Here is an 11,456-nt window from a genome sequence, read left to right as displayed (position 1 = left end):
CAGAACGTGGGGCTTGGAAAGGTACCCTGTCCGGCGCTTGTTCTACAAATTTTGGGGGGGCGGCTGAAGGGGGACTGATTTGAGAGTGAGGAGAATTGAGGGAGGCTGGGTGAGAGAAAGAACCAGACAGGGCAAAGGACCCCTCACCCGACACAAGTGAGCCTGGCCCCCGTGGCTGACCCGGACGCTGGCAAATGTTCGAGGCCACGCAAATGGAAAGACACCGCTGTCCTCAGCCCGAAGTCCTGTAATCTGCAGGACACCCTTGGGCAGCAATGTGTACCTGTTGGGGAGGGGGACACAGCTGACCGCCAGCACAGCCCCTGGCCCCGCCGGCCACAGGGACCCTGAGCATCACAGACGCAGCCCGGCGCCCAGGGGCTGCCCCAAGGTCACCGTCATCGTCACAGACTCACACAGGCCGATGCACCTGCAATTCCAGTCCTGACCACCATCGCACACAGTCCGTCTCATGGATACATCCGCGAGCACCCAGTCTGGGCCCGCAAGCCACGGGGATACTCAGTCTCAACGCAGTTGCTGAAACCCACCCCTGGAGCAGGTGGGCAGGCCGGGCCCACCTGTCTGTCCTCCCTCCCGCACTCCCCACGCGAGGCTCACCTCTCGTTGTCCGTATCGATGGGGACTCTGTTCTTCTCCCACATGATCAGGGGTTTGGGAAGCCCGTGGATTTGGCACTGGAAGCGGGCCACGCCGCCCTCCTCGCCTGCGACGGCCTGGGGGTGCACGTGGAAGTCCGACATGGCTGGTGAGAGAAAGGGAGCGTGTGTGGGAGAGGCACGCTGCTGGGGAGCAGAGGGAAGGAGGGGAGCGGTCACAGGCCCGTGTCCTGGAACCCTGAGCTCACCCCACCCAGGGGCAGGGGTGCTCCTGGAACTGGCAGACACAGGGCATCCGCACCTCGGGGACACATCCGCACTTACCCTGCCTCCCACCGTGGGAAACACCTTCCCTAAAGGGGCCATACAGGCCGGGCTGGCACACTTCGAGAAAGGTCTGGACAAATTTTTGGATGACAAACCTCTCACCAGGAAGTCTTGGGCTGCTGACCCTCAGAGCCCTGCTCCTGTCCTGCTGCCTACGTTTCCCTTGCTTTCTGATTTAGTTTTATACCCCCACCCCCCTTAGCAAGGTCTAAATGTTGTGCTGCATGTTTTACAGAACAGGAAACTGAGGCCCAGAGAAGGGAAGCAGGCAGTTCAGTGTTGCCCAGCAGGGCCACCTGTCATTAAACCCTGGTTACAGACACCAGCGGCATTCTTTGCCCTTCCTTATCACCCCGTCCCTGTTCTGTAGCTTCTAGATGTACCTACCCCAAGGGGGTGGTATATCCATCCAAGGTGACAAGCCTCTCAGAAGACTGTCAGACCTACCAATCTACATTTCAATGCGTCATACATATTCAGGGACCCCTTCCCCACCTTTTGAGAATCTGAACTAACTGCTTGAACCCTGGTCTGCAGTGGCTGGTAAAGCGGGGGCTGTGGCATACCCCCACCCCACTTTCGGCTGGTTAAGTGTTCCCACCCACCCTCATTCCCATCCAGCCCCAAACTTCACCCTATAAAGCCCAGAAAACGGGCCCCTCCCTCTCGGGTTCCCAGCTTCAGCACCAGGGCTGTGATTTCATTAAAATCCACTTTGCTTCAAGTGCGGGAAGGCAGCTCACCATCTGTCCAGGCAGGCAGCACCTCCCCTCCGGCACTCCATCAACTGGGACAGCCGTCCCCTCCCAGAAGGACCCCTCCCCCCACAGCAGCAGGGGTGCTGGAGCTGGTCCTGGCTCCCGGGTGTGGGTGGGCACACCCTGTCTCCGGCCCCCTCCACCACAGGCCTGTTCTGGACTCCAAGGCAGCCCAGAAGGGCGTAGCCTTTGTGCCCTTCTTCCCAGAGCCTCTGGGGGCTGATTCTTTTGTGGCGTGTTCTCCATCTCATTTGCATGTGGTTCATTAAATATAAACATGCATAAAAATCCCCTGCCCTGCCTCCTCCTTTTCCAGGGCCTCCAGAGAACACGGCTGATGGGTGTGAGTGCCTCCTCCCCACACATGTGTGCAGATCTATGTTTGCCAGGAGGGTGTGGCTACCCCCGCCGTGTACGTGGACCGAGTGTCCACAGCTGGATGTGAATGGCGGTTTGTAGCCCTTGGCTCCCGTGGCCAGTGTGTGATTCTGGTAATCAATCACATGTGTCCCCTTGAAGGTAAAGCCCATACAAACAGCACCTTGGGGGCCCTCAGAGCAGGAGGTGGGGGCAAGTGCCCCAGCTGGTGTCCCCATCAGGCTTTCGAGAGAATTCCCTAGGGAGCACCCAGAGGTCAGCCTGCCCTGTCTCAGGCCAAAGGCTGTGCTTGGCCAAGGGCCTGCAGGTCAGCCCAGGGGCTGGGGGGTGTGGGGGAGGAGAGGGGAGAGGGGAGAGAAGGGGGCAAGGCACTGCTGGGGCCCCTCTGCTGCCTCCAGGCTTCTCTGCCTCTCAACCTCCATCCAGGAAGGCATGGCTAGAAACAGGCCTGGAGAGTGGAGAGGGCCCCCAGGTGCCTGGGTCTGGGGCCTCTGCCCCTGAGCCCTGCTCATTCGGGAGCTGGGGAGCTGCCTGCCCCCACTTCACTCCAGCTGGAGAGGAGCTCACAGACCCCCAGGGTCCAGGGGCGGAGACTAATGGCTCTGCTGACTACAGATGCCTCCTCATTAAGGAACTGAATCCTTTTGTGTTTCTAGCCCTGATTCTGGGCTCCCTGGAGGTGCCTAGAGCTAGGAACTGGCCTGAGGAGAGATACAAAGGGTAGGGCTGCTTCTTTATCAGGGCGCTGGGGATGGAGAAAGTCTAGCCTCTACCTTCTAGCCCCTCCTTCTCCCCCAAAACTAAACAATGACAGTAGCATGGGCTGAAGGTGATGCTGGAGAGGACACAGGGCCGTTGGTAGGCACGGAGCCCGTGCTCCTCTTCACGCAGGTACAGTGGGACTCCCAAGGGTCCCCTTGGGCGCAGCTGCGCCCCCTCCCCACTCAGAGCCCCACCCTTTCCTTCCATCAGACAGCAGCACCTTGCTGTGCCTCTCTATCCGCTTTACTCAATTGCAGTTCTGCCAAACATTTCATTTGAAGGGTAGCTTTCCTTGAATGCTTCGGCTCAGTGGATAGAGCATCGGCCTGTGGACTGGAGGGTCCCGGGTTCAATTCCGGCCAGAGGGCACGTACCTCGGTTGCAGGGTCAACCTGGCCCTGGTTGGGGCTTGTGTGGGAGGCAACCCATTGATGTCTCTCTCTCTCTCTCACATCGATGTTTCTCTCTGTTCTCCTCTCCCTTCCACTCTCTCTAAAAAATCCATGGAAAAGTATCTTCAGGTGAGGATTAACAACAGTAAAGTCAACCCCTTCATTTTACGAAGGGGAAACTGAGGCCCAGACCCAGTTGGTGCCTCTGCCAGACCAGAATCAGAATCAGCATCAGAAGGGCCAGGCCTTGGGCCTTTACTTCTCCAGCTAGTTTTTCACTCTCTAAGAGCAGGTAACTCCAGAGCGGACTGCAGGTTGGACCAGCCTCCTCTCACTGGCTGGGAGTTGGCACCGTGTTGCAAGGTGCAGGGAGGATTAAGAGCCCCAGAGATGGCCCCTCGGTCCCTTCCCTTAGAGCCCAGCTGGCTACACAGATGTGGGTGCAATGGCAGGTGTGGGCCTCTATATCCCCTTCCTCATCCCCTCCCCAATCCCTTGATCAGCCCTGCATATCCCTTGGGTGTCCAGGGATTGCAGTAAGGCATGGGCAGGCCATGTCAGAGTGCCAGTCCTCTCCTCTGCAGATGAAGAGGTGAACAGGCACCCAGTAGGGCCCTTCCAGCTCTGACTCCTGCCGCCGTCATAAACAGGCCTCGGGAGCCCTGGTCGGCGTGGCTCAATTGGTTGGGCATCACCCTGTGCACTGAAAGGTTGCTGGTTCAATTCCCAGTCAGGGCACATGTCAGGGTTTCAGACTAGATCCCTGGTAGGGGGCATGTAGGAGGCAGCTGATCGATATTTCTCTTTCGCTCTCCCTCTTCCTTCCTGTCTCTCTAAAAATCAATATAAAAAATATCTTAACAAATAAATAAATAAACAAACAAACAAGCAGTCCTTGGTCTATACTCCTGGAATCTTCTACTCACTCCTAATTCAGAGGTAACAGCATTTTTATCTTTAGGAAGTAAGGGAAGAGAGTTTCTTGGGGCCATTTAGGCCTTCTTCAGTCTCTCGGAGAGGGATATGTTTGGTCTACAAATCCGCCCCCCCCAACCCCACCCCCGGCTTGTAGCAGCAGGACAGAACCGGGGGAAGCTGTGCCTCGTGCCTCTCAGGGGAGAGGGTCCTTGGGCGAGCATGGGTATGTGAGGCTAAGGGTCAGGCCTCTGAGCACCCTGAGCCCTGGACAAGTCACCCTGAAGGCCACGGTGCAGTACACACAGGTTACAGACACTATTTGTGGCGGCGTTGGTGATATTGTGTTTGTGGCTGGTGGACATGAAGGTGGTACTGTGGCTTGTGGCTGTTGATGTGTTCTCCTCCTGCTGACATCTCAGTCAGGGAGGCATAGTCTTCGGTCCCTCACTCAAGCTGGGTGATGAGAGGAAGCAGTGCGCAGTGGCTGGGAGGCCCTTCCAGTGTGAGGGCCAGAGAGAGCGAAGGGGTAAGCAAAGGCCTGCCCGGGAGCAGGTGTGGAGAAAGGAAGAAGAAACACCTTTGTCCCCATGCAGTCCGGGAAGGAATCTCCTAGCCCCTCTCTACCCTGACCTTGGGTACAGCCAGGCCACTGGGAAAGCAAGGGCAGAGAGTGAGCCCTGCAATCCACCGAGCTGGACGAGAGCAGAAACAGGCAGGAAACGACTCCTGGACACCTCTATAAATCACCCCAAGGGGAGGGGTCTCCTGAGAGCCAGATCGGGAGCAGCTCAGAGAGGGGAGGGGAGGCTTTCCTCCTGGTCCAGGACCTCTGGAGAGGTCAGGCCTGGATCTGATTAGACAGGCTCCAGGGGGACGCTGGGGGGCAGCGAAGGGTCGAGGCAGAGTGCTGGGAAGGAAGCTGGCAGCTCCCCCAAGTCCAACTTCCCACCCTTTGGCTACAGCCGGGCTCTTATCCGGTGTGTGATGACAAAAAGATCAATGGGCATGCTGGGATGGAGAGTTCAAAACAGCTTTTACAAAAGCCGATGCCACTGGGGGTCTGAGGCACAGACGGCCTCCACTCATACGGTCATTCAAGAGGAGCAACCGGACTACAGACTCTTCCAAAGGCCATCGAGGCCAACCCCCTCCTTGTATTTATCCCTGCCAAGAACCAGGGATGCGGAGCCTCCTGGATGCCCAGCCCCTGCTCAGGCAGCTTGGGTGACCGTAACATTTCTTCTTATACTAGGAACATGCCCGAATCCCAGATGTTTCTTCCCACTGCCCCCAACTTTCCCCTCTAGAATCACTTTTCTAATATAGTAGCCAGCTATTAAGCACTGTGGCCTTAAGAAATGTGGCCAGTCCAAACTGAGATGGCTCTAAGTGTAAAATACACACTGGATTTCTTAGTATAAAATAAGACTTAGTATAAAATAAAATGACATTAAGCTTTAGGGAAAAGCAAATCAAAACCATAATGAGATGCCACCTCACTCTCATTAGGATGGCTACTGTCAAAAACCAAAACCCAAACAAAACAAAACCCACCACAAACAACAACAGAAGATAAGTGTTGGCACGCCTGTGGAAAAACTGGAACCCTTGTGTACTGTTGGGGGAAATGTAAAATGGTAGAGCCACTATGGAGAACAGTATGGTGGTTCCTAAAAAAAATAATTTCCATAGAATTACCACATAACCCTGCAATTCCACTTCTGCTATGAACATGGGTGTAAAAATATCTCTGGGTCTCATGATAGCTAAGGCATGGAAGCAACCCAAGTGTTCATAAATGAATGGATGGATGGATAAACAAAATGTGGTATATGCATACAATGGAATATTGTTCAAAATGTGGTATATGCATACAATGGAATATTGTTCAGCCTTAAGAAGGAAGGAAATTCTGACATATGCTTACAACATGAATGAACTTTGAGGACATTCTGCTAAGTGAAATAAGCCAGTCCCCAAAAGACAAATACTGAATGATTCCACTTATATGAGGTACCTAGAGTAGTCAAATTCATAGAGACAGAAAGTAGAATGATGGTTGCCAGGGGCTGGGGAGAGGGGAAAAGGGAGTTATTGTTTAATTGTTCTAGAGTGGATGGTGGTGATGGTTTTCACAACAATATGAATGTATTTAATGCCACTGAACTGTATACTTAAAGCTGGTTAAGATAGTAACTTTTACATTTTGTGTATTTTATCAGAATAAAAAATTGGAAAAAACAAAAATTTTCATTGATAATAATCAACAACCTAAAATATTGAATAGAAGTTGAAATAAAATTTTATTTTTAAAAATATGTTTTTATTGATTTCTTTTAGAGAGAGAAGGGATAGAGATATAGAAACATCGATGAGAGAAACATCAAAGATTGGCTGTCTCCTGCACGCCCCCTACTGGGGGTCAAGCTTGTAACCCGGGCACATGCTCTGACTGGGAATCGAACTAGTGACTTGGTTCATGGGTTGATGCTCAACCACTGAGCCACAGTGGCCAGGCAAAAGTTGAGATAATATTTAAAGTTTTAAAGACAGTCCAAAAGTGGCCATGGCCAGTGTGGCTCGATTGGTTGAACATCTTCCCATGCACCAAGAGGTCCAGGTTCGATTCCTGGTCAAGGCACACACACAATAAAAGAGAGAAAAAGACAGTCCAAAGTATAAAAGTATTATTCATAGTTAAAAATAATGTTTATATATGGAATTATAATATTTTGGATATATTAAGTAAAATAAAATTTACTATTAAAATTAACTTGCCCTAGCCGGTTTGCTCAGGGGTTAGAGCATTGGACTGAAGGGTCGTGGGTTCCATTCTGGTCAAGGGCACGTACCTTGGGGCAAGCTCGGGAGGCAACCAATTGATGTGTCTCTCTCACATGTCTCTCTTTCTCTCCCCCCCCCCTTCCTTTCCACTCTCTCTAAAAATCAATGGAAAAAATATCCTTGGGTGAGGATAAACAACAATAACAAAAAATTAACATGTTTTGTTTTTAATATATTTTTATTGATTTCAGAGAGGAAGGGAGAGGGAGAGAGAGAGAGAAACATCAATGATGAGAGAGAATCATTGATTGGCTACCTCCTGTACACCCCCTTCTGGGGATCAAGCTCGCAACCCGGCATGTGCCCTTGACTGGAATCGAACCAGGGACCCTTCAATCTGCAGGCTAATGCTCTATCCACTGAGCCAAACCGCCAGGGCTATCGCGTGTTTTTTAAAACCTTTGTAAATGTGACTACTAGAAAATTTTAACTTACCTATGGTGGCTCATATTATAATTCCACTAAACAGGACTGTTCTAGAAGACACAAACAATTTCGTTCTCTGAGAAAGAGCTTCTGAGGTAAAACACCCTTAAATCCTTCAGCCACTTCTGTTGTGAAATGATGTTCAGGTGCCTTTAGCCAAGGGAAGCACTAGCCACTAGCCAAGCTTTGCGCGGCCAACACCCCCTTTCAATGAATGTGGCATCTGGAGGTAGCCAGAGCCCTTGGGGGATGTGCCCACACGACCTTATGTCACCAAAGGACTTTGAGCAGATTTCAGCCATCAGCAGTGGAGAACATCCCTGTGCTGAACAAATACGGTAGCCACTAGCCACATGTGACCACTTAAATTAAAACTTAAAAGAAAATTTAAAATTTGGTTTCTCTGACTCACTAGCCACATTTCAAGCAATAGCTGTAAGTGGCTCCTAGCTACATTATGGAACAGCACCAAGAGCATATTTCCATCATCACGGAAAAGTTGATTGGACAGTGCCGGTCCAGACCCCAGCCCAGGTCTCAGTCCCCCGGCTGCCTTCTCTCTTGCTGTCCTACCAGAGAGCCCCCTTTCCTCTCCATCATCATCCTAGCCTGGCCCCGCCCTACAGCTCCCTCCACACGGACTCAGAGACCCTGACAGGCCCACATCTGATCAGCACCCCAGGGCCGTCCCACCGCGTGGCACAAGCATTCACAGGGCAAGGTTTTGGCTCCTAGTGGGGAAATACTCCCTAAGAGCTTCTGGAGGTAGTGTTACGGTGCAGAGGTTAATGGGACAGGCTCTGGAATTATACGGTACTGGGTTCAAAACTCAACAGTGCCACTATCAGCTGCGTGATCTTGGGCAAGTTAACCTCTCAGAACCTCTATTTTCTCACTTATAAGTAGGGATGATAACAGCTCATGGTGCCAGAGCTGCAGCACTGGGGAGATTCAATGAGATGTATTTGTAAAGTGCTTAGCACAGTCCTTGGAAAATAGTAAATACTTGCTAGCTATTACTGAGGGAAAATAGTAGGATCTTGAGTTAAATGGGAACCGAGGGGTTATGAGAGGGTACGACCGGGGTTTGGGGGTAAGGGCAGAGCCGCCATCTTCCCTCGGAAAGACTAAGGCTCACAGAGTTAGTGCGGATCCTCCAGCCTCTGGAGTTGTGAGTAAAGTCAGAATCTGCAAGATCTGAATGGTGAAGGGGTCAGTGGGAGGCAGAGGGGGGAGCTGGGTAGAAAGCAGAGCTTGGCTTCTTCTATCTCACTTCTGCCTGGGGGCTTCACAGAGGCCCCAATAGACCGAGCTGTCAGTTGGAAGAGGCCATTGGGTAATTGAGGCCTTGATTTCTCTAGTAAAATGTTTATGAAGCCCATAAACTCATGCCTTTATTGGCCAGGCTCATTCCGGGGGATGGATGTGGCTCTCCGAGGTGTAGTTAAAGCACCTGCTGAACTCAGGCACCCGATGACTACCCTGGCCTCCACCCAGACCCACCAGGCAGAGCCACTGGCAGGGTGAAGCTGGGCAGAGTGGCCCTTAGAGGGCAGGGAGGCCAGCCAAGGCCCACCTCACACGCTCTTTAAACTCCTCAAAGCACTTATAAATAAATGCCCTATTTCTAAATGTGTATGGGAAGGAGGGAGACAAGGGCAGAGAAACCTGAGTCCTGGGGAGGCTGGCGCCTTGCCCACAGTCCCTAGTGGGGTATGGTTCTTGTTCTTAGGGTTCTCTAGCCCAGGATCACTCTCCCCAACACTCTGTCCCTGTCTCCCCATCACCTGGGTCCTCGCCTTGCCCTGACTTTTGTTCTGTAAGGGAAGAATGCCCACCCTGATTGGCTGTAGTCATGTGGGAGAGGGAAAGTATGAACTTAGAAGACCTGTATTTCTTCCCTGGGCTTCCAAAGGGGAGTCTGAGAGTTGAATTAAGGTTCTGAATCCAGAGTATGTTTTGAGGAGGAAGGGGTGTGTGTAGGGAAGGGGTGTTGTATGTATGTGGGTGAACGGTGCCTGGCACTTACGAACAGCCCCAGAGGACATTGATGGCTCAGAGGCCCTGCTCAGCTTCAGCAGGGGGTGATTGATTCATCTGGGCCTGTGCCTGTTGACCCTGCTCTGAGAAGCCTCTGGATCCCTTTGTCTGTATCCTCAGCCTCCTCAAGCCCCTCACCCCCTGCCTTGGGCCCCTGAACCCCAGCCCCTCCCTGCCAACCTCCCACTCTACCACCAGCTCACCAGTCCCCCCCACCCCCGCCCCAATTCTAACACAAAAGGCAACTTTGTCTTTCAAGTCAGCAGCCATAAATCCACGTCTCTGCCCTCCCTCCCAGCAGCCACCTCTGACAAATGGGGGCCTGGATGGGGGAGAGGTGGGAGGCAGTGGGGAGCTGGCCTCAGCTTGGGAAAGTCCCTGTATCCAGCTGCAGAATGGTGAGCACCGGACCTTTATGGCCTGATCTTTGATTCCAACGGACTGTAAGGCCCAATGCACGGCTGCAGGGGCGGCAATTTGGGGCTCTCTGCAGCCCCTGGGTTTGGCTTTTACAACCCAAGGAAAATAAAACCTCTCAAAGCCCTACTTTTAATTACTCAGCCCACAATTCGGAGGAGGCTCCTGTTCTTCCTCCAGATCAAGCCATGAGCTCCTCCCTCTGCACCCTCCAGCCTTCAGTGGAGTGTGTGAAGTGTGCCCGGGGAGTGCGTGCTGTGGGACATAGGCTTGGGAACCTATCTTAAGCGACAGGTTGGATGTGTCAGTGGGTGGGTGTGCTCCACGGCTTTCCATGGCGGCCTCTGACACACTCTGGGAGGGGGAAAGGGAGAGAAGCACACCGACCCCATGTGACTGCCCTACCTACCCCACGGATAGGTTTGCAATAGCAGTCCCAATTTCAAATATTTGTTTTTATCCCATGTACTAGACAATGAGTCAGAGGACGTGTCCTGGTTTTTGGTTTGGAAAATACAGTCATCTGTCCTATTTACACAGCACACTCGCTGGGCTGACTCTAAGCATTCATTCAACAGATGCTTACTGACCGCTGATGTGTTGGAAAGGATGTTCCGGCACCCCGGGAGCAAGTTCCCGCCATCCCACAAGCCTTGTCCTTAGATGTGCCCACCCAGGCTCCTACGAAATGTCAGAAGGGTGACAGCACCAAGGTCAGCGTCTTAGAGCCCATCACAGTAATATGGCCCTAAAAACCAGAGACCTGCAGAGACCAGTGATGGTTAAAGATGAGATATTACTCAGTATAATTCTGAGAAATAGGGATTACTGGCCTTTCGGAGGCTCAGAGAGGTTAAGTAACTTGCCCATGGACAAACAGCTAGCTAAGGGTGTTAAGGCGTTAGAATGCTCTAACACCAAATCCAGTGTTTCCCCCCTGCACCACAGCTGCCCTGAGGAATGGGAGAGACACATTCAAATACTGCTCAAACATCACAGATGAAACCTAAGTTTCAATTCAAACTGAAAAACACGGAGGCACACAACATCCCAGACCCTTATAAGCACCATGCCTACGCACATCGGGCACCCATAACACCGCAGGTTTCACTTTAATTGAACTCCCCCAGAGTTTGGGGCAGGTTTCATAGATTGTAACTAATGCAGATAAGCACCATGATACGGTGGTGTTATCAACTCACTAACTGAGCCACACATGTTTCCTAAGTTCTATTAACACAGGTGAATAAACATCCAAGACGATTATCCCAGGGTAGCTCTTCCCCGAGCACTTCCAACTTGGCAATCCAGGAAGTCCGCGCTGCAGGGCCACCCCTGTCACCTGCTGGGGCCTTACAAAATAGAGGAGGGCCCTGAGTGCTTTGGCTCAGTGGAGTGTCGGCCTGCGGACTCAAGGGTCCCAGGTTCGATTCTGGTCAAGGGGATGTACTCTAGGATAGTCTTTCTAATTACCTTTGCCCTAGCCAGTTTGGCTCAGTGGATAGAGCGTCAGCCTGGGGACTGAAGAGTCCCAGGTTTGATTCCCGTCAAGGGCATGTACCTTGGTTGCAGGC

General features: G+C 52.2%; 1 protein-coding gene across 1 annotated transcript in view; it reads right to left on the bottom strand.

The window, feature by feature from the left end:
• IGDCC3 (immunoglobulin superfamily DCC subclass member 3) overlaps positions 1-11,456 on the bottom strand; it is a 40,389-nt gene that overhangs the window by 6,854 nt on the left and 22,079 nt on the right. Inside the window, exons 4-5 of the mRNA XM_023757818.1 lie at positions 622-766; positions 148-283 (exon numbers count right to left, since the gene is read on the bottom strand). Coding sequence (XP_023613586.1) covers positions 148-283; positions 622-766 — 281 coding nt within the window. The remainder of the gene's footprint in view (positions 1-147; positions 284-621; positions 767-11,456) is intronic.

The sequence above is a fragment of the Myotis lucifugus genome, unplaced genomic scaffold (assembly GCF_000147115.1).
Source record: "Myotis lucifugus unplaced genomic scaffold, Myoluc2.0 scaffold_115, whole genome shotgun sequence".
Classification (NCBI taxonomy): domain Eukaryota; kingdom Metazoa; phylum Chordata; class Mammalia; order Chiroptera; family Vespertilionidae; genus Myotis; species Myotis lucifugus.
This window is presented reverse-complemented; position numbering and strand designations above follow the sequence as displayed.